Source organism: Ostrea edulis, chromosome 10, assembly GCF_947568905.1.
Source record: "Ostrea edulis chromosome 10, xbOstEdul1.1, whole genome shotgun sequence".
Classification (NCBI taxonomy): domain Eukaryota; kingdom Metazoa; phylum Mollusca; class Bivalvia; order Ostreida; family Ostreidae; genus Ostrea; species Ostrea edulis.
The window spans coordinates 19,647,954-19,672,840 of NC_079173.1; the positions used below are offsets into that span (position 1 = coordinate 19,647,954).

At 34.8% G+C, this 24,887-nt stretch overlaps 1 protein-coding gene and 1 long non-coding RNA gene across 3 annotated transcripts; one reads left to right on the forward strand and one right to left on the reverse strand.

The window, feature by feature from the left end:
* Positions 1-2,700: 2,700 nt before the first annotated feature.
* On the reverse strand, positions 2,701-23,664 carry LOC125665257 (arylsulfatase B-like). Its single transcript, XM_048897909.2, has 14 exons — positions 23,473-23,664; positions 21,509-21,620; positions 19,652-19,703; positions 17,040-17,143; positions 14,236-14,342; positions 6,695-6,756; positions 6,315-6,416; positions 5,594-5,657; positions 5,402-5,499; positions 4,318-4,454; positions 4,141-4,199; positions 3,789-3,912; positions 3,368-3,516; positions 2,701-3,277 (listed from the first exon to the last, which is right to left on the reverse strand). The coding sequence occupies exons 1-14, from the start codon at positions 23,600-23,602 to the stop codon at positions 3,105-3,107; spliced, it is 1,473 nt and encodes a 490-aa protein (XP_048753866.1). The 5' UTR covers positions 23,603-23,664; the 3' UTR covers positions 2,701-3,104.
* LOC125665264 (uncharacterized) lies at positions 6,801-15,342 on the forward strand. Of its 2 annotated transcripts, XR_007366209.2 has the most exons (3): positions 6,801-7,739; positions 8,640-8,706; positions 10,968-11,346. It is a non-coding gene; the product is annotated as an uncharacterized LOC125665264 (long non-coding RNA). The 2 variants fall into 2 exon arrangements; XR_008799427.1 differs by having other exon boundaries at positions 8,640-15,342.
* Positions 23,665-24,887: the final 1,223 nt, after the last annotated feature.

The window sequence follows — 24,887 nt, forward strand, 5'->3', positions numbered from 1 at the left end:
AGCAGGTATTGATTTGTAACTGGACTTACAATAAAAAGGAAGAAAGACTCGCGTATTCGTTGTTCTGTTTTGTGAAAACTGTTTCATGAACAAATCTTTTTAAGTGATATGGAAACGTTCTACTACAATAAATTCTGAAAACATCTTCAAAATTTTATCAACTGGAGGGTATTATCGAGTGAACTTAAATGGTTCTATTACTAATACTAAATTTTAGGTGCATTCATATTCTGTTTTTCAAGTTGCGGAAATGAATGCATCTTTCTCTGCAAATTGTCATCAAAGTGTAATAAAAGTGCGAACAAATTTCATTACCATTTGGTAAAAAACAAATCAGTTTTCAGGCATAATGATTTTGTTTTCAAGACAGTCGTACATTTCTTGCTTAGCATTTTGCCAATGATATTTTAGGAGATGTTTTTTTCTTGCTCGGTATTTTACCAACAACACTTTAGGAAGGGACAGTACTTCTTTCTCGACAATTTAGAAGTTTTTTTTTCTTGCTCTGGGTTTTGCTAATAAATAATAATAATAAATGTCTTGCTCGGCATTTTGCCAGTAACACTTGATAAGACGTTATTTCTTGAAAGAAGTTCAAGACAACAATGATCTGTTTGTCTTCATGGCAACGAACAATTCCAATTACTATTGTATTGTATCCTCAACAATATAAACTTTCTTTCGCAGTACAGCCAGATAGCTTTCAACAGAGACAACCCCAAGGAAACGTCACTAGCCGACAGCGCCGTATCATAATCAACGTACGGTGAAAATAACGAATCAATCTCATGATTCGTATAAGGAAAACAAAATAGTGAGTTGGGAAAACAAGGACCCCTGGACACACCATAGGTGGATTCAGGTGCACAATAGGAGTAGGCATTCCCTGTCGATCGATCACATCCGCTGTGAGCCCTATATCTTGATCAGGTAAATGGAGTTATCCGTAGTCAAAATCAGTGTGCTAAGAACTGTCTAACAATCGGTATGAAACATGTCAGACAGCATTTCACCCAATCATAGGTTGTAATGGCAAACTAGATCGTTATATAATTTGCGAAATGCTGACTTTAAACGCGACTGTTCTAACCCCTGCACCATCGAATTGTTTGTCAGTAGCTTACCTCGATTTAAAAACTCATCATAAGCAGAACAAGCTCCTGCGTATCGAATCAGTTGATATATATAAACAGCATATGCAGGTAATAATGGAGTATTGCTTCATACATTTGATACGTTGACGATGGAGAAGTTGACGTCATCCTGTTTGTCATAAAACTGAGTTGTTAGTTTGCTTTTAATATTCATGTACAATAAGATATCTAAATACGAAGCAGACTTTTATTGTCTTTTATTTCGAGTTCACAGGGATGTATCGAATCTACATGAATGAAAGTTATTATTGTCAATAGATAAAACGTAGTCGATACATCTAAATGTCGAATTGAAGGCCACAGCAAGATATTTTTTCTTCTCACGTAAAAGGTTTTGAATATGAGCTGCCTCATAAGAATATAAAATAGGTCAGCTAACAAAAGAGTACAATTCGTGCCCATGTGAATTCTAACAGATTGTTGGAAATCCTGATCACCAAAGACTACCAAGATATTGTCAACGAGAATCTCCAGCACATGTTTTATTTCAACTTCAACATAGTGATTTTTTTTTATTACTGATCACTAGATATGAATATTTCCGTTTTTCGTTTTATGAAAGAAGTATAGTCTTTAACTTTTTAAAGAATCCATATTTGCTTTACACCACTCCTGGCTTATATTGTGGCACAGTACGTTTGAAGTTTCTCCTTCACGGCTGTTACTGTTTTCGCGAGGAACAAGTATAGGGGCTTGGTAGAACATTTACGCGATCTAGTAATGTATCTTTCTTTGGTTTTTGTGAAGATTAGAAATTCATTATAGGTACGATAACCCATATTCATCCATCTCATTGACTGTATCTAAAACTAAAGCATATTTTGAAGAATTTCACCTTTTTAAAGGGCAGCTGGAGTATAAATAGGATTACTAAATATGGAAGTCTTGCAAAGTTCGTTTGAAATACAGTTGTAATAATGAGTCCTACAAAGACAATGTTGTCACAAGCTTTGTCAGCTGGAACCAAAACATATTCCTCATGTAAACTATCTAATTCTTTGATCACTTCTGGTTTACTGAACACAGAAGGATAGATGGTTAGCACTTTTATTTTGATGTGTTTAATACGAGATTCTGATATTCTTTTTCTGCTTTCAACAACATTCTGACAATGTATCAAGTTCTTCTTTATATTTAGCACATCATATGGCATAATCTTTGCCAGAATTCATAATAGAAATAAAGTTCTGTCGACAACTATAAGATCGAGGTCTATGAATTTAGGACCTTTTAAGATTTCAGGTCTTCATTTCAACAATGTCAACATCACCAAGTAGTACCAAACTCCATTTTCTCCGGTACCAGCAACTCTATGTTCCAGCGGCCGCATCAAACATGGAATGTTTAGAATTGGTATTGAGGGAATTTCAGAATACAACATAAAATGCAGTACGCAGACCTTCCATACAAGCCATTGGACCGCACTTGTTCAAGATAATTGTTATACACTCGTGTCTGATGTTTCTTCTCAGTATGTATATATCTTATACAATACACTCAACGCGATTTTCATGGATACTTGTACATCTAAAGAGTAATTCATATCAACAAAATATCATTTTAATCATTGTGACATATTTTTATATGAAAGGTGAAGATAACGAACAGTGATCAATCTCATAACTCCTACAAACAATACAAAATAGATAGTTGGACAAACACGGATCCCCGGACACACCAGAGATGGGATCAGGTGCTTAGGAGGAGTAAGCATCCCCTGTCGACCGGTCACACCCGCCGTGAGCCCTATATCCTATCGGTAAATGGAACTATCCGCAGTCAAAATCAGTGTGCCAAGAACGGCTTAACAAACGGTATGAAACACGTCAAACAGCATTTGACCCAATGATAGGTTGTATTCACGAACTAGATCGTTATAACGACAATATAATATGGAAGGTGAAGATAACAAACAGAGTCTTTTTATGAAACTAACAAAGAATTGTTTATTCAGCACCATCCTGGTGTCCAAAATCCGTTGAAATTCTGTGGAGCTGAGGCTTTGGAGGGCGGTGGAAAATTGGCTGGAACGATCAAATTGTGATATTCTTCAAGCCTCGATTTCAGTTTTGATACCACATCTGGTAGCTTTTTGGATAAATCGACACGTTCGTTTGGATCGTCTGGAAAAGGATAACAATTTATAAAATAATGAATATACATTAGATATTAAAACCCAATGAGAAGCCTCATGGTTATATGTCAATTCATACCTTTTAGGTTAAAGAGCATCATTTTGTCAGCGAAAAGCTGTGTGGCATTGACAGGTGTATCACCATAGTAACTCTGTTCCACTTGATCGGGTTTGTACCAGTCCTGATAATACCCTGGGTAACCGTCTATCAATTTATAATCACCCATTCTAAAAGAAAAATTATTTAGAAAATTTAACTACTGCTCAGAGATATACCAGCATACTTCTTCTTCAATTCACTAGAATTAACATCCCATTCTAAAAACGTTTATCAAAGTTAACTAACATACAGATATAGCAGCATAATTTATATATATAATTCCCTAAATTCAACATCACATGACGACCTGTACATGTATATATAATTTACTAGGAATATCATCACAAGGTAACTTCTGCATGTATATATGATTTACTTGAATACCTATAGCCCGTCTAACCTTATAGCAGCATGGCCGCAAATCTCCGGCTGCATATCGTCAATGTTGTATATGAATTCTGTTCTTTTGGACACCCCTCCCGTTTTTAGACTCTCCCACTGATCAATGCCATCGAGATTCGGATCTACACATAGTAGAAAATATAATGTATGAAATATCACTGTTTGTGCTAAACTACTGAATCAAGTGGTCCAAAATCTAGTTGATGCTTCTAAAAATTCATAAAACATACGTTAGTCGTTTCATTGGAATTATGATTTATAATCATTGTGAATTGAGTTTGTGTACAAAATTAGACACGAAGGTCGCGTCTTTATCAATACAAGTTTTAAACAAGCATCCATGACCTTACCTGGTGTCCCACCGGCCGCGCTGAGGACTGTGGGCATCCAGTCTACTGCATGGATTATTCTGTATGTGCAAATATCAATCAAAATAGTTTTAAAGCGTATAACTTACACAATTGTTGATAACATGACATGAATACAAATGATGGTACATGGAGACAATGTATGAATTGAATACCTACCCATCGTAGATGGAATTGTGTTTCAGTATCCCGGCCCCGGACACAAAGGCAGTGGCTCTGGTACCTCCCTCAAACAACGTGGTCTTACCTCCCCTCAATGGGTAGTTATTTCCGGCGTATGACACCCAACCTCCATTCTAATGGTGTAGAAATATCTCTCTTACAGAAACATTGATAGTATACACCAGCGGACCATTGAATTGAATGCATCTGTGGTATTCAGTGTTACAAAGTAGAGTCAATCTTTTTTTCAAGGTCAAATGTCAGTTAGATTATTTCCAATTGTATACGTACATTATTTACTGGGCAAAACATTATAGAAAATACCATTTCGTAGTAATAATAATTTATATTGTGGCTGTTGGAATTATGCATGTTGCACTAGTACGTGATGCTGAAAAAGTTTCCAATTTGGAAAGAGAGGTGTTCTTTTCTGTAATATTCCAGAGATTCCTCAATGTCACGTGACCGGGGAACTGAAGAAATATCCATTTTATAAAAACTAGAAAGTATTTCTTTTTTCAGTGGGTAGCTTTAAATTTTGTCACTATGAAGAAATTCTAGCACACCAAAAAGAATTTAAAGTGTAAAGAGCCAAAACTCTTACCATTCGTAAATTGATATCGCGGAAAAGGCTGTACCTTTCCATTGAATTCTGAATACTCTACTCCGAGATTAGCCACTCCCCACAAGCTAAGATATACATGTGCATCACTCGCTTATATTTGATAATCAAGAACATATGAGCACAATTGCCATCGTCCAATGTCGTATTTAAACCTCTCAACACAGCTTCATTGTGGAAGGTTTTTAGAAGAGGGTTGTTAGAGGAGTGTTGATGTTGACGTCATATATTAACCTGATATTGCGTTAATCGTACAATATGTTGAATAAAGTGCAAAATATGACAGCTGTTTAAGATTGAAATGAAACTGATGTAAAACGAAACGAAAATGCATGAGGATATCTGAAAATGCACTGCTGTGTATACTGATGTTTAATCTGTGGGGCTAAATGCTTACCACACACACACATACCACATATAACTCATTGACAACTATTGCCTCAACTACACTGTACTCACGTCGGATGTAAATATCACCAGGGTGTTGTCGAAGATTCCTTTAGCCTCTAGAGCTTTTGTAATATTTCCGATGGCTTCGTCCATGGCCGTTACCATACCTGGAAAATTACAACAGGCACAACAAAGAATTGTAATCAATTTTTTTTTCAAACTTAGTGACCTAGAGAAAAAAGTTTTAAAAGTAAATGTTACCCAGGTACGTCTTTCGTGACTCTGTCTTGACGTTCGGGTACTGGTTGCTGTACATCTCCGGAACCTACGTCAAAGACAATGATATTACGTCACAGGCAATAATATTATTTCACAGATAATGATATTAAGTCGCAGACAATAATATTACACAACAAACAATGAGATTGTAGAAAAAGATGACTTCATCAATGGAGTTACTTGTCATTAGAGCTTAATAGATTCTTACCTTGTCTTTTAAAACATTTGCACTGGGGAGTTAAGTCAAGTATCGACCCCATCCTCAATGTTTCTACGCAGGCATAATGTACTTACTGTATAACGTCATATTCATTCATAAATTTTTCTCCACACCCTTTATTGATTTTTCGATGCACTTGAAAATAAGGCACTAAATCACAACTGTTTTGGTGTTCTGAATGAATGAATTGAAATGCTAAATACAGTTGTATTTCATTTTCAGTTTGATTCAGAAAAGTATTACAAGATTGGCTCAATATTGAACTGGTATATGACGTCATCCAAGTACTAAGCAATGTACGGTAGTAGACGATGAGTACTAAGTAAACAGCTACTTATAAAGTCGATTATTTGAGATGAATTTTGAGAGCAATCTCAAGCCTTAAATGTCGATACTAGTGCCTTATCAATTCCCATACATTTTATCAGGAGCGGTAACCTGTTTTTCCTGTAAGAAAGCATTGTTCATGCTTAGAAGATTTACCTGAAGAGGTTGATGTACGGATTGGAATGGTAGATATATGTACAGCGGGTCACTGGCATTATGGTCCTTAATGATCGATTCTGCCCGTCTTGCATACATGTGCTGTAATTAATTGTGTTATATTTTTACCAAATGGTCAATAGAATCAAATCCCTTAATAGAAGATGCATCCATTACACCATCCACACTTGATCTTCTATACGCTTTCTTAGTGCACTAGTTAAATATTGGAAAAACAAAATGGTGAGAGACAAAGATGTGAATTTTCAAATGATCCACAATTTTTAGTCATTATAAAGTTTTATGAAAACAGGCAGACTTCGTCATTCATTACGGGGATGAGAAAGATTTAGTAAGAGACAAAAACTGAACGGACTTACTGCAGAGTACTCCCCCGTCGCATTTACAGGTGTTTTGTTGTCTCTGAAGTCTTTTCCGCCAGCTGTTGATGCATAGCAAATTATTCAAGAGGCCCGAGGGCTTTAAGACTGATTCTATGTAACTATCAAAATTCAGTGGCCACGGTATGTCACAGATTTTTATGAAACTTTGTGTGTAACAATATTATGATAGATATAAAACAAAAAGGACATGCAAAGGTTTGACTTAGCAACGGTTGCCATGGAAACCGATCCTCTAACAACAACTGGACAAGATATGCACATGTATGTTATATTTTGAATAATCAAAAATTAAACGCTATTGTTTATAAAAACAACAATTGTAAAAATTATTTTGAGCTAGGTTCTAGCTTTTAGAAAATTTTTTGTATTTATTTAATCCTTGGAAACAATAGAAATAATTATTTTTATGATGTATAAGGGTTTGATATATGTAATTTTTAGAGAGGGATAAAATATATTTGCCCAGTCATTTGGTGTAAACTCACATGCTAGTAAAATGTATTGAATCTTACTTTAAAAAAGTACAGAAACACATTTGTGGAGAAACCAAAGGTAAACACATAAACCAGTAGTTTCCTCTGGTGCACAAACCAAAATACACCAGAAAGAGTTATTGCCCTTTGTAACACTCTCTTGTATTGGAGATATGAACAGCCTTCATTTGTTTTCAGTATGGCAGGAGGTGGAAATTGAGTTTTTATTCAATTTGTTCTTCAGAAGTTTATCAATATCAGATGCTCTTTGTTCACTTAATTCACTACCACGATCTTTATCTTCAATTGTGCTAAAGGATTCTGGTTTATTTCATGGAATACAAATCCGTTTGATCTTTGCCATAGTCACCGGACTCTAGCATCCAATCGTCTACGTATTCGTAGAAAAAGTAAATGTTGTGGAATTTAACGCTTTATTACATCACATCCGACTAAAAAAAATGACCAGGGAAACAGAAGGCTGACAGACATATTCATAGAAAATATGAAAAAGCCCTGCCTGCTGCCGTGTTGGAACTTGTATGGACGTAAGTATTCTATTTGATTTAGAATCCAAATTCTAAAGTAAAGGCTGGATAAAATGTATCAGAAAATTTGGCTTTTAGTAAACATATGAGAACCCCAATTTATTTTATACTGCCAGCCAGGCTAGTCAGCTATAGTGGTATACATGTAGACTGAACATTGTAAGTAGTCCTGTCATTTACTGCATGGGTGTACAATATAGAATACTAGTTAAGTATGTCCCCAACCTAACATTCACTCAGGGAGTTTCCTATCACATTTACACAGAGTTCAGGATCTGTAAAAATTGGGGAATACTTATAAAATCATGTTTCATGTGGAAATTTTCAAAAGGACTAGGCTTAATTTATGTAATACTAAGTGATGACCTCTCTCTCTCTCTCTCTCTCTCTCTCTCTCTCTCTGACTGTCAAGTTTACAATAAAAACAAACATGTGAATGCCTGTGTGCATTCTAGATAAAGATTGTTAAAATCATATATATTGGTGAGCCAGGCTACTTTCAAGTTTGTTTACCTGTGGTAACCCCCACTAATATGTGATGGTTCTAATCTACAGAAGAAATCACACAAATACTATTATGATTTAAAGTTTTCTCATATCTGTAATTATGAACTTTAGGACACTTGATTTGGAAAAATTAAATTATGAAAAATTGATGATTTTGAATTGGGTCCTGTAACTGGGCCCTCAAATTGGTATCAAGTTAACTCGTACCCTGACCGACTCGTACCCTCAAATTTTAATACATGTAGGTCCTGTCAACTGAAGTAAATAAAAAAATATTAAATGTAAATTGTAAATATTCAAATACTTTTGAATTCTTACTTTTTCATCACATATTTTGGCCAAAGTACATGACCACTATTTTACGTAATTAATGTGTGCTTTTCTGTGTTTCAGCTGTATGAGCATCATACTGTGCAAATCACCTAAAGATGGAGTTGACCAAGTTGCTGACTTTGAGGAGGTAAATATTCAGCATTAATACATACACATTGAATACATAATTTGAAATTCAAATTTGAATCCCAGTATTATAAATCCTAAAACAAATTAATAGATGTGGGGAATGTGGTACATTGGGTTTAGTTTCTTGGTTATAGAGCCTGCATGGAAACTGAATTCTCTAGAATATTAAATCACAGGAGACCATCCATTTTTTATGCGACATGATGACTTGAAACGTTTTCATCGTAACTTCCTAAAAAAATTTTATTACTTCACTTAATTAGCATACTCAAAAAGACTAGATGTTTTGTTGTCAATGACGCACATATATATGTACACATGTGTATGAGCTCAGTATCAATTGTAAAAATGATTAATTCTAATTAGGTCAATGTTGAGAATCACTCAAGTGACCTACATGTTGCTATTTGTGTGCGTCAGTCATCATAAGACGTTAATTGAACATTAATATTTTTTCTTGATAACCACCCTTCCAATTCTTTTCAAATTTCTTTTAAGCATCTTTGGGACAAGGGAAATTAACATAGATTGTAAATCTAAGTACTCTGGATTGACGGTACTTTTAAAAATGCTCTATACCAAAATTGAGAATTTTGTTTTAGAACCAGGGTTTGATTTCTTCAATTTTATGGAGAAAACTTTTTCAGATATACACTTCGTTAAATTGTAGAGTTGGGGAAGGGGGGGGGGGTATAAGTGTATTTGACATTTATTTGTGTCCAAATTATGTAATTAATACTGAGGATTTCAGTAGTAGTCTGTTTTTAAAACAACAGACACCTAGAATTAAGAGCACAATGAAAGCATACATGTGATAAGGAGGGGGGGGTGTGTGACTTCATAACAATGCCTGAAAATTCTTAACAATTAAATTTTAACAAAAATTTTACACTAGAGATGCCAATTCAAGATAATTAACATGCTTTGTTTATTGGCATCTGGTGTACATTTAGCAACAAGTAGTGTTGTACATTGTGAAACGATAAATTGATAATGTACATGTATGCGTTGGTTGTACATGTGTTTTAGGCATATCTTATTGCATGTTTTGTTGTGTTTGGTTGTTGAAAATATTGATAGAAATTAATAATGAAGAATTGCTGATATACTAAGGACATCATGATTCTGATCTAAAGAAATTGAGGACTAGTTAATATTTACATACTTTGTTACATCATGACCATACATTGCTTGCAAGAAAAACACACATGGGCCACATACATGTAATCAGTGACTAAGACATTTTGTTCAGTTATACTGTTTTCAAGCCATTACACTTAATTCTTAGAAAAATTCCTTAACTGGCAATTGATTGCAAATTTTCTATTTATTCCTTACTTGACACCATCGAATGACAGTAATGTGATGCGCGCTCCCTGTAATCAGGGGGAAATAACTCGTATAGCATTGTGAAAAATGTAGCTCATTGATTATATTCATATACGTTTGAAATATTTTATGGTTATACAAGATTTTTTACAATAACTATTGAAAAAGACTCGAACACAATTTATGTTCATGTTATGCAAACATCTTATTAAATCATTGACTCCGCAAAATATTATGACATCACAGGAGGGTGGAACTACCTTAAATAAAACTGAATGCTTATGAAGGAAAAACAGAAAGGGGTACCAAAATTGCGAATTTCGAAAACACAGGGTTGTGAATGTGGGTCCAAAAGAGTCATATAGTGTATAACATGGATTTTGTAGCCCTTAGAGCTATAGTGATACTTTGAATTTTTTTAAATTTGATTAATACTCAGGTAACCAATAAGGTTTGTGGACATCTTGTTAATTTATGAGTATTAACACTATTAATAGCTCTTCAATACAGCATAAACACATGTATACAAACTGTATCAAAACCTAACATCCTTTAGGCCAATTCAACTTAATTAGTAAGATTATCATCCTGAGTCACCAAAAAGTATGGGGCAGACTGTGGGAAGATTTTATTTTTTAATTTTTATTTTCTGAGAAATATATTGATGACAAACAAGTTTTTGTCAACAGAAGTGCATAATTTAATGCCAGATATATAAATCTATGTTATTTCACAGATGATTTTTTAGGGGCGGGTGGGCGGGCATGATAATCTATCAACTAAGTAATTAAGTGGTAAAATTACTATTCTAGCATCATGAATGATCTAGTACATGTAAATTTAGTTTAATCAAATTGAATTAGGTGTGTACTGTATGAAAATGTGAAAAATAAGATGAACTTTTCAATATTTGTTCAACACATTTTTTAGAACTTGAAGAGCAGAATATGCATTCCATGACTCTTATGTAATATAGAAGACAACGAAGAGCTCTTGAGAATGGAAAAAAAGCTGCGAGTTTTACAGTCAATGAACACACCTCACGACACAAGTCCATCCTGATTCAGTAAACTGTTCTTCTAAGGAAACACCATGACTTAGTTAAGATCAAGTTTTGGTGTCAGAAGACTAATGTAACTAAAACATTGCAAAATTAACCTGCAAGTGTCTTATGTGAGCCTACTGAATAAGGATTCATTACTGAACAGTTGAAGGAAAATCACTATTATAATGATTTTTAGAAAAAGATGATTGTGTTGTTTGGATAACATTGTGATCCATGTTTGTTGAATAAACAACTTTGCAAAAATGAGTTGTTCTGTGTTAATATTATAAATTTACTAATTACTGGTATATAGATTACAGTAACACTGAACAAACTTCAATAAATTTTAAAGTTTCATGCAGTTTCTGCAGTAGAAAATGACACCTATTGATTTTCTGGTCCAAAGGTCACCAGGTGCAATACAATACTCTGTACAATTGATGTCTGACCAGTTTCTTCAGAACCCTTTGATTGATAGTGATATTTCATACAGGGGTTGGTCACTGGTAGTATATGACCCCCATTGATTTTCAGGTCAAAAGATTAAAAATGGCAGGGGCCTCCGTGGCCGAGTGGTTGGAGCATAGCGTTCAAAATGACACGGCCTCAGTCGGCGCGGGTTCGAATCCCGCTCGCGCTGGTATTAAGTGAGAAAGTTTCCCAATTTACTTTCGGAAGGTCGGTGGTCTCTTCCCAGGTACATTGTATCTGGGTTCTCACTTTCACCAATAAACACTGGGCACCATCAGAAAACTGAAAAATTGTTGAGTGTGGCGGAAAATATCAATAAATCAATCAATTAAAAATGACAAGGTGCAATGTAGCTAGTACTCTATGCAATGGTGTCCCCCCAATATCTTGGGCCTGTTGTTCAATTATGATATTTCATATGTTGGTTGGTTATGAATAGTAGATGACCCTAATGATTTCCAGGTCAAAGGTCAACAAATACAAGGCAGTACAATGAACAATTTATTGGTATCTACCCAATATCTTGAGAAGACTTTTTATAGTTATTGATAATAGTTTACGTGACAATACAGTACATGTAATATAGCTCGTTTATGGAAATGATTGCAAAATCTACTTGGTGTTTGGGGAGGGGGGGGGGGGGTCCTACTGGATTACAGTTTATGTTTACATGGTTTTTTTTAATCACTCTAACTAATTTTTATTAATATGTTAAACTTCTCCATGTTTATTTTTGAAATATCAATTGCTCATATTGTTCATTTTAACCGAAAATGGTGTAGGTTGTATTATTTGTCATTAGTATGAATTTTTGGCAAAATGCCCAAATCTACAGTTTTCGCACTACAATAGATCAATTGCACTACATTTCACCATTAATCTTTTTATATAAATTAGGAGTCTTTGATATGGACACCCTTTGATGACAGTTGATTTTGCTGTATGTATTTTCCAAATTATCTAAATTCATCAACGAAATCCAACAAAAAATCCCGTTTTGGCAAAATGCCCAAATCTACAGTTTTCTTACTACAATAGATCTATTGCACTACGTTTCACCATTAATCTTTTTATATACATTAAGAGTCTTTGATATGGACATCCTTTGATGACAGTTGATTATGCTGTATGTATTTTCCAAATTATCTAAATTCATCAACGAAATCCAACAAAAAATCCCGTTTTGGCAAAATGCCCAAATCTACAGTTTTCGTGCTACAATAGATCTATTGCACTACGTTTCACCATTAATCTTTTTATATACATTAAGAGTCTTTGATATGGACATCCTTTGATGACAGTTGATTATACTGTATGTATTTTCCAAATTTTCTAAATTCATCAACGAAATCCAACAAAAAATCCCGTTTTGGCAAAATGCCCAAATCTACAATTTTCATGCTACTACAGATCAATTGCACTACGTTTCACCATTAATCTTTTTATATATATTAAGAGTCTTTGATATGGCAATCCTTTGATGGTAGTTGATTATGCTGTATGCATTTTCCAAATTATTTAAATTCATCAATGAAATCCAACAAAAAATCACTTTTTGGCAAAGTGCCAAATTATAATACATTGGTACAGCGGTCAGTAACACACTCTTTACCATAGGTGGATATAGATATCATAAATAAGGAGGGAATTTTATGGGGAATCGAGATTTGTGGAGAAAATTAGTTGTCTTTTTCAATTTTTTATATACCACAAGGACAAAACATGGGCAAAACGGGCTGAATTTTGCAGTTCAATTAGCCCTCATAGACTGCTGTCGGTTTCCATGGCAACGGATGGTAGAAATTCGGTGGTGGGGTTGAAATTATGTAAGATGGTGCAAGTAAAGTTAATACTGTGAAAATCAAAGAAATCTGTGACATTGAGTGGCCAGACCCTATCTGATTTCTTTGATTTTTACATAGAATTGATCTTAACAGTCACCTGAGTATGTACAGTTTTGGACTTTAGAAATTATTGTTTGATGTGTGTACTTTTCATATTTCTCCATTTCTATACGTTGTACTAGACGATATATATGTTGTTAAAACTGTCATACATAATTGCTAATTAAGAATTATTTTGTAGGTGAATACGTTTTATTAAATCACAGTGAAATGCAATCTTTATATGAGTTCTAAGTGAGCTCTAGACAAATGAGTTTTAGCGTTTTCAAAAAGGGTTCATTGTATTTTATAGATAATTATGAAACCGTTTACCTTCTAGATGTCCAGGAGTAAAGAAGATGGCATTTTCAACACATTTGGGACCTGACCCCGGAACCCAAGCGTCATGACGTTTACATTGCTCATTATAATGATATTTTTCTGCTTGATGTCCAGCAGTAAAGAAGATTTTCTATAGCACTTTCAATGTATACCAATATATTACAATATATTACCAATCTAGTCCCACTCTGGTTTCTGAAACATGAACTCTGTTTACCTGTTCAAGACATAGGACTCATATAGGACTCACGGTGGGTATGACCGGTCGACAGGGGATGTTTACTCCTCCTAGACACCTGACTTCACTTCTGGTGTGTCCAGGGTCCGTGTTTGCCCAACTATCTATTTTGTGTTGCTTATAGGAATTATGAGATTGATCACTGCTCCTTATCTTAATAATAAACTGATACCATTTCTCCACTTACCGACAGTAAAGTAAAAATGGTTCTATATTTACCGATAGTAAGCTGATAGTAGTCCTCCTTGCCATTGTAAAATCCATAGAACGTGTCAAAACCTCTATAAGTGGGGGTACACTCCCAACTACAAAATCCAAGGTGCCACCTGAAATTGCAAAACGTGAGTAAAGTTACTCAAACACTGTTGTAAGTTAGTGATTTGTTACCATATTTAGAGAGGAAACAATTGCAATCGCTAATTGGACCTCATATTGAAATATAGGTTGGTCCCCGAGGTTCTCTACAGCCCAGTAGCTAAGTACTTCGTTACTAGCTTGAAAATACGGATGTATATTTAAATGCTGTGATAAGATTTAAAAATTGATTTCAAAATTAAGGATTATCTCCCTCATGCAAAGCTCTTATCCTTAGACAAATTTGACTCCACTTTTTGGCACACTGTTTTCCCCTAGTATAGTTCTAGCAAGTTTATCGTTATTTCGGATTTCAAACATTTCGGTTGAGCATCACTGAAGAGACATTATTTGTCGAAATGCGCATCTGGTACCGTATAAGTTTTACATTACTCAAATCTTTCTTTTATCAATTCCGTTTTAAATTCTGCAATCTAGTCACAATCCCACATATTACTTTTTCCTAATTAGCTTTCAGTTATGTATAACAGATGTCCAACAAGACTTTGAAATGAAATTGTAAATCCAAAACTGATAAAGGCAAGATTGATAGGCATCGGATCTATTTTACCACTACCGTATGAAAACTGCGATGTTGTCGTAAATGACAATGCCAATACTTCAAAAACAGTGAGATCTGTATTCAAGCTATACAAAATACAAGACAATTTTGATTATAATCAATTAAATTGACTGTTGTTTAAGTTTTACGCCCCTTTTATAACTGCTGTGTTCATAATGAAGAGAAGCAGATATTTTAGGACAACGTTTCATTACCACAATTCCGCTGATTTTTAATCAAAATTGAATGGTATTAATAGATAGACGGTTAATTTCTAAATTTCTAACTAAGCAAGAATGATTACCATTTGACCAAAATTAAGCCCTCTGATTTACATGTCGATAATGCCATTACGTTAAATACTTGCTTATTGATTGCGTTCCTTTTCATGGTAGGCAATCAATCGTTGTTCATTCAATTTTTGTTATGTGCATACATGTAGACGTTTTTGTTAATTGTCTCCATTCATTGGACGTTACAATGTATCTTGTTTAGTAAATTTTTGTTCCCTGATAAGAAGTTGAAGAATCCTGATGGTATTTTCTTAATCATGAAATGATCTGATTTTTAGCCATGTGAGTTCCCCAGGATTGGATGACTCCAGACAGTTTTCCAGATTATAAAGAAGACTAATTTTACAGATTTACAAGACACGGGAAACAACACTGAACTGTCTTCTTTCACAATCAGAGTTAGTTTACAATCGAAAAGGTGACGGTGTGGATCATGTTTTGATATTGTTCAGCGGTGCTGTAAGGGTGTTATAGATGTAAGAAATGCAGGTGTGAACTTTAGGTGTCTTATACAAAACTTAAAAAAATCGAAAGCAATGGAAATGTAGGGTAGGTCAGGTACATGTATACATTTTGCCCCAAAACCAAAAGTAGACCCATGGGCCATATCGCTCACCTGAGTCACCTTGACATAGCTGTTTTTCAGCTGTTGTTTATAACTGTTGTGATTTTTAAAGATTTTTTTCATCTTTATCCCCAACCCACAACCGGAAGACGTGATTTCTACTCGTCGGTGGTTGCATGTTTTTTTTGGTTTTTTTTTTAAAAGATGACTAATCGTTCTTGAGATTTTATTTCATATATGCCCCGGTAAATCTATTCCTTGTTGTGGTTCCACCATATCTCCGCGGATCCCTGTTGTTCCTGAGAAGATTTATTTTCTTGTATCTCTCCATGTAAATCATGATCCCCATATGGTGGCCTTAATCCTATCTTCTGGGTTTTCTTTACATTATGTCAGGAAGCGTTTATGTAAATTTCAACTTTTCTGACCAAATGGTTTTTGCGAAAAAAAGATTAGTAAATAGACCCCCATCCTATTTTTGCCCTCTTTTGTTTATCTCCCACTGAAAAGAAAAGAGGATGGTACTTCATTCGAAAAAATTCGAATCCACTTTACCCTGAAATGATTTGTGCCAAATTTGAATTAAGTTGAAAGTGAAATTTTGATTGAAATTGGTCCAGTTGTTTTGGAGAAGAGGATGAAATCATGACGAGTGAAAATAAACAGTTTATGATTGATACATATATCATGCGAATTCGTTAAAAAGAACTAGCGACAAACGACAATAGAGTGTGGATATGCGGATCGAAAGAAGGGACGGTCGAGTGAAATGAACACCAATCAGTATAGTCCCCAAAACAAGTACGCTGCAATATAGAAGGATATCGATAAATACAGAGATCTTTTGCAAGTTTGTACGTCTATTCTGCGGAGGATAACGATAAATGCAGAAATCTTTTGCAAGTTTGTACGTCTATTCTACGGACCGTTTAAGCATTGGTATGTGCAGCATCATTTATTTCGAAATGATATTGGAAACCCCATGTTAAATTCAGAATATGAAACCAACATCAGCCTATAGAAATACGTAGATTGTGTGGAATCCAGTAAATAATAGCAATCACCCACTCTGCAACGCGGGCCATGCATTTTCCAGCAATATTTGTGATCTCTCGTTTAATAAAGAAAGAAAACATTTTATCAATGAACTAAGAACTGCTTGATCAAAATTAACAGTACACGATATATCGCTACATCGCGACAGAATCCATTTTACTCAGTTCAACATTGAGAAATGCTGTATACATACTTTCCTAATGCGTGTGTGGCGTATCCTAGCTCTTTGAGCTTCTGTGGTAAGAAAGTGTAGTTCAGAGGTGAGCAGACAGGCTGCTGGGGTTTGATCACAATGTGCTGAAATTACACAGATAAAAACTGTTTTCAATTTGCGAGTTTATTCATCTGAACTTTTGCAGTTTAACTATCAGGAATTAACTCCCAATACCGTAAATAACGAGACGAACGTTTGAATTAAAGAGAAAGTAAAGTTTTTACAATCATTGCTATTGATATCGCACATGTTTCATATTGATTATACTGGAGCTCTTTACATAAATATTTCACCGTTTATCGTATGAAGATATAGGGTTCATGACGGGTGTGACCGGTCCACAGGTGATGCTCACACCTCCTGGGCACCCGATTCCATGTTTGGCATGTACAGAGTTTCTTGTTTGCCCATTCTTAATTTTGTATTCTTTACACAAGATTTATAAGATTTATCACGGTTTTTCCTCATATAATTTATAAGGACGTTAATTTATACAAATTGATAATGTAAACAAAAGTTTGCTGTCCTAATCAAGAAATTAAAGTATCCACTAGCTAATGTTGTTGTTTTTATTTGTGCAAGAAAAGAATATGCTCATTAAAACGAGTCAAGCTTTCATAAGCCTGTGCGTAAACTTCGTCCTGAATCAACGTTACTGCTCTATTCTAACATATCTTAGTTTAAATAGCATTTATTCATTCTTTAGATATACGTGTATATGAAAGATAAAGATAACTCCTGTTAAGCAAAACAAAATAGAGAATTCGGTAAACATGAACCCCTGGATATATCAGACGTGGATCAGGAGTAAGCATGCCCTGTCATATAAACTGCAAAAAATAATACAAAAACCAAAAAATGTCAATATGGGCGAGCATTTCAGAAACCCGAAAGTCATCATCAAAAAGGCAAGTGGGACGAACATCATTTCTATTTGACAATTTTGACAGGGGCCTGAGATGTTCGCCCATGCTGCCTTTTTATTATAATCATTATCAAGGAATTTGGTTTTACAACCTGTTTCGTTATATTTCGTTTCAATATGATATATTTACGTTATATTTCGTTTCGATAGGTTTACTTTCATTTCATTAAGTTTCGTTTTGTTTTGGTAGGTTTCGTTTTACAGGTTTCCAAAATAATGATAGGTAGTTTTATTACTAGTGCAATAAAGGGAGTCATAAAGCTCCATGTGCTACATATGGATTCTAAAGGCGTTACATTGGAGTCTTACTTGTGTATGAAAAATTTGACCTCTTCGACATAGTTAGGAATCCTCGTCCTAATGTAAAAGTGAAACACCCCCATTGCTTTATATACTCTACGAATGAATATGGCCTATTTGATGTGTCCTACTTCTGTAAAACTCATTTTAAATCACGAAGACTTCACTTTCCACTCACTACGTTTGAATTAAGACATAATCCAAATGAACACTGCACATGCACAGGGGCTAAGCCCGTTTTGGGACCGAACATAAATATAGAAAAGGGTCTAACTCTGACCCAGATAAAAAAGCTAACCACTCGCTTCAAATGCCTAAAAAGTCTTAAACTAGGTACGCTATGCGTAAACATCTGCAAAACATCAACTCCTGATTCTAACTGCCATTTTGAGATATGCACTAAAGACCCAAAATACCTAAAACTTTAAAGAAGGGGAAAATGGGCAAAAATAATCTAAATGAAATAAGATAAACAAAAACAAAAAATTACGAAAGCCAAAAAATAATGTTCAATTTCCTTCTCTAGGTGAAACATCACAAGAATAATGTTTTGATCAATTTTAAGGTATTTGAGATTTTAAGTCTATCGGGTATTTAGTTCTTTCATTAAAATGACCGATCTTGTCAACAGTTGATGCTGCTGAGGAAAAATAAGTCGTGTAACGTCTACACGAAGAACATTATCAAAGTATGAGGAAATAAGTAGCGTATAATTGGTGTGAAATTTTAATAGACAGGTCCGAAATCTTCCACACTAATCTGAATTTCGCTGCTGTCATAGGTGAGAAACGACTCCGTGACCTGGACCGGTAAATGTCCTAGTAAAAATAAACAAGTGAAATCGAGAGAACGATGACGTATATCTTTGTTATTTTAAGAACCTGTGACTTGAATTTTGGCATGCAAGTAGTTAAAGCATTCATCTATGCAAGAAAAACGACACATTACGCATTTCTTACCTAGTTTAAGATTTTTTAGGCATTTGAAGCGAGTGGCTAGTTTTTTATCTGGGTCAGAGTTAGACCCCTTTCTATATCTATGGTATCACATAGTTCGGTCCCAAAACAGGCTTAGCCCCTGTGTGCACATGCAAGGTGAAGATAACTAACAGTGATCAATCTCATAACTCCTACAAGCAATACAAAATAGATAGTTGGGCAAACACGGACCCCTGGACACACCAGAGGTGGGATCAGGTGCCTAGGAGGAGTAAGCATCCCATGTTGACCGATCACACCCGACGTGAGCCCTATATCCTGATCAGGTAAACGGAGTTATCCGCAGTCAAAATCAGTGTGCCAAGAACGGCTTAACAATGTATTTACAGGTACAGTTATGAATTTTCTGTAAAATGGTGCATGCTTACCTGGAGACCAGACTTGAAGGCGTAATGGCCAGTCATAAATGAGTTTCTAGACCTGATGATTAGAAACAAAATATGAAATCACCTTTCTAAATGTTCATAAAAGCATATTAGCATAATTGCATATTATCAATTTAAAGCTCAGTAATTCGCCATATTTATGATAAACAAAATGTCTTGTTTTTTATCTTGTAAAAATATGCAACTCTATAGCTACATATCTATCAGTACTTTGATGTAAAAAAAAATTCTAGTTCTAAGTTATGGCGTGTCAAACGTTGCAATATTTAATTTTTTCCATTTGTATTGTAAAATTTTCCATTTGTATTTTCTGTTTGAAGTTCATATATTCTCTTTGTATCGTATAATACTTCAATTGTATTGCATTATATATATATATATATATATATATATATATATATATATATATGTATGTATGTATGTATGTATGTATGTATGTATGTATGTATATATATATTATTTGTATAGCATGACTTTTCATTTGTATTGCTACCGAAGAATGGTTGATTTGAACTTGTTTCATTGGTTGATTTTTAGTCTGTTCTGTGTTGACAACGTTCCAGATGCCCAACCATAAACTATATGGTCCCCTGTTTCCGCGCAGGACTACATGTAGTTAATTACAACAAAGTGACTGGTACTATTTGTTATTGTTATATAACTAGTACATAGTTGATAAGCGCGGCAAAGGTCAGTAGAACCTACCTCTAGATACACAACAATAATGTAACAGGTATAGGATATAACTCGATATTCCACCCATGGTTTGAACCAATGATATCTTTTGTAACAAATCAAAATAAACACATCCCGAATACAGTACACATGAAAAATTATACAAAACATATACAACACAGATGGAAAATATCAAATATTCTAACGTTGGACATGCCATAGTGAGACCTTTATGCATTTAGGCGTAGAGCTGAGTCGAAACACAACTCCACACTCATGTGCTGTCATAAGTGTTTGCAAAACTCTTTATTTCATTAAATGTTATGCAGGATAGAAATATCTTTTGGAGGAATTTTAATCACTGTACATAATAAAAAGATTGGCAAACTATTTGATACTGACTTTTTTCTATAAATAATCAATTATCTACCAAATGTCGTTAAGGACATTTTACCATGCTGTTTAATGAAAATGTCCGCTTTCTTATGTTGGAATAAATGTTCGTTTTTGTTTGTCTGACATCTTTAAAATGTTAGTAACATACATATTCCATTTGTTCCTTGATTAAATGAAACTATATTAAGTGGAAATCAATGCAGTTTTTCTACTATTGATTTTGATGGAAAGAGAGCTAGAATAATGAAAAGATCAAAGATGATGTAAATTGCATATCATATATACTACAATAATCATGTTTGATGTTTTGCATGCTGGGTGACTCTTACAAGTCCGTAAAGAGCACGTAGAACAGAGGACAGGGGGTTCTGCACCCTCCCACTTTTTAAAATACCATTTTCCGTTATTTTGATTTTCACATGAAAAGTGGGATATCTATTGGGGAATTGTCTCCTCTATTTTTGATAGTAGAATTTAATGGAAAGAATGTAAGCTTGACGTGATGAATTTGATTAGCTCGTGTAGCCCCCGCCAATGTATGACTTTAACATTTGGACAGAAACAGGGAGAGGGCTTAAAATGCCATGCCTGCTGCCCGATCCCATTCACTTTGTGAATAAAATATAGTTTAAATAAAAATATTTGTACAGAAGGCCATCTAATCTTCTCTGGATCCTCTCCTTTTTCTGAAAAGAAATCCGATGCTACGTGCATGCATAATTAGAATTAGGCCTATACTTGACCTTTTGTAGGCTAATTGATACTTACGGTGAACAAACTGGCATTACATACGAGGAATTCAGAATCATACCGCTGCGGGCCAGTTTATCGATGTTTGGGGTGATAACGTCGGGATTTCGGAATCCTACATCATTCCAGCCTGGAAAATAGAAGTTCCAAGACAGCGTGGTAGTTAATTAGTTTTCTTCTGCTGGAGTTCATGTCTTTAAGTCACAAAATACATGAGACTTATTGATTCCTCATTTGTGAATACATCTAAATACTAGTCACAAAGTAGACGACTGGTATAAAGAACACAGATCGGAATATGATATTTATGATGATATAAAAAGACACATTGTCTAGAATCTCTCTAATAAAATCAGTAATGCAGTAAAGAACAACTTCTCGTACAATATGAAAAAAGAACAACTTCTCGTTCAATATAAAAAAGAACAACTTATCGTTCAATATCAAAAAGAACAACTTATCGTTCAATGTCCAATTTTTTGATATGTGATGCGTTCGAATAGATAGAAAAGCGCATGCATTTTTATTTCACCTTCAAAGGTGTATGGTCCGAATTTCAACTATGTTCTACACCTTTTAAAAACAACGGTGTTAAATCATCGCACGTACGTACTATATATAGTATTTGTGAGGGTGTATGACATATCATACGTTATTATGTTCCCCAATTAAAGTTTCGGAACATATAATGTATTGTCTTCCTATCATTTTTCTCTGGTCACAATAGGGGTAAGTTTGAAGTATGGTCCGAATTTCGACAATTTTTTTTCACCTAGGAAAACAGCTATCAAATACTTGCACATACATATTTATGAGACTGTAGGGCATGGAAGGTGAAGATAACGAACAGTGATCAATCTCATAACTCCTATAAGCAATACAAAATAGATAGTTGGGTAAACACATATCCCTGGACACACCAGAGGTGGGATCAGGTGTCTAGGAGGAGTAAGCATCCTCTGTCTACCGGTCACACCCGCCGTGAACCCTATATCTTGATCAGGTAAACGGACCTATTCGTAGTGAAAATCAGTGTGCCAAGAACAGCTTAACAATCAGTATGAAACACTTTAGACAGCATTTGACCCAATGATAGGTTGTATTGATGAACTAGATCGTTATAACGACCATAGAATTTGCGAAATGCTGACTTCAATCGAGACTGTTGAAATCCCTCTACCATCAACTTCTTTGTCAGTAGCTTGCCTCGATTTAAAAACTGACATACAGAACAAACCCTTGCGTATCGAATCAGTGGAGAGATATAAACACCATATGCAGGTGATAATGGGATATTGCAACATAAATATGGGAAATTGACGATGGAGAAGTTGAAATCATCCCGTTTGTCATAAAGTTGAGCTGTTAGTTTGCCAAGAAGGTCTACTTTCAATAAAATATCTAAGTGTGAAACAGAAGTGGACGACTTTCTGGTGTATTTTATTTTTAACAGAATTATTTGATTTTAGATCAATGTTTACAAACTCAGCCATTTCTTATGACAGTCAGGTGTCAAGTTCAGTCTTGCTGATCATCGGTGGTCTTATATGGGTAAAGCTGTGTATTTGCTTACAAAAGTATCGTGTCATAAGTTTAAGAGAAATACAATTATCAAATACTTCTTAGTAATTCGTTTTTTTACGTTAGACAGTTGCAGATGAGTTAGATACAAAATGTTGGGATTCCCCTGCCGCACGTGGAGCTATTTATAGACGCCTTACAGACAATGTATAATTTCTGTATGCCCACTATATTTACTTTTTAAATAATCTTCTCACTGTTTTTATTTACATGCAAATGTTTTCAAGCATGTAATAAAGGGACAGTAGCTTGTAAAAGCTAAGTAATCTGCTTGAAAATAATTCCGTTCACAAATGCTAAATGATCATCGGATCATACAACTTTAAGATAGGTATAGCGCACCATACAATTGAAAAATGACGCTTGTAAATATAATCAACCTTGCGAATTATTAAACTTACCGTAGTCGTCCGCGACGATGAAAAGAATGTTGGGTCGTTCAACACTCAGGGAAGTATCAGAGGACGAAAATAATGAAACCCCGAGGAAAACTAAAATACTTGCTGCAGACATAATGCAGTGAAGATGCATGGAATTAAAAGTGCATCATTTACTGATTTCATACCTTTTAAATACATAAAAGTCATGTGAATTTTACGTGTCAAAAAGGGGGACACATCGTGTGCTATTAAACCATGTGTTATGGTTCATTATGTCGTGCCTTCTCGACTTATCTTGTAACACGTAATGTCTTTAGTGCTAATGTTTTATTCAGTATGCATATCCAAGAGAGACGGGGTTAATAGATGTAATATTGGCGGATCTAGAGGATGATTAAGGGGGTTATAACTCACTTCCTGTGGTTGAATATTTGTACCAAATTATTGTCATTTTGTGCTATTTTGAGGTCTTCAATCTTCCTTTTTAAGGGGCGGAAAAGGTAGATTTAGGTTGCACTCGCTCCCCACGTTCTAGATACACCAGTTTGTAACACTTACATGTATTATATTATAAGCTAAGAAACCTGTTCCCATTGTGCTGTAGATATAGCCTGGCAGTGGGGAGGTGGCACACAAATCATACTGGACAAATATGGGCGGATTCTGGAAATTATGAAAAGGGTGTGTTGCTATGAAACTCCTTTTCACAAATGTGTAATATCTAAAATGCTGCAAAATAACGTTTTAAGGATATTTGTTCTAATAAAAGGGATAAGTTTGGGGTTTGCCCTTCTATATACGGATTCTTCACTAGCACTGCGAGATGCTGCTAAATGACGAAAATTAAAAGGCGGAAACTGTTAGAGCCTTGAAAACCTGCGGGCAATGTTAACCGAACTCGATTGAAATCGCAAAGATTCGTGACAATTTGTAAACTCGCAATATAAGATCCCACCTCTTGTATTTCCAGGGGTCCGGGTTGGCTAATTTCTCTATTTTGTATTGCTCATAGGACTTATGAGATTCATCACTGCTAATAATGATAATAGGAAAACATATTTTAGTATTCTCTTTTTAGCTGAAAAGAAAAATAAAAGCAACACAGGGTCTGTGTTTACGGTGATTCCTTTGTGAACCTTATTCAAGTTCTTTGTTGACTTTAAATCGTGTGTAACATTTGTACGGTTTGATGTCTTGATAGAGTTTTGTTTATTCTTTTAAGATATACGAATTAGTCAGTCCCCCGTGAGTCGCATGATATTTGAGATTACATATTGTTTATTTCCGCCATTATTATCTTATTTTTTTAATCCATATCTTACCTCCAACATGTTCAATACAAAATCATTGGTGTTGACATAAAGGGGTGTTACTAAAATGCAAAAAGGAAATAAAGCAGCACGGAACTAAATTAAAAATTTGAATCATTGTATGAA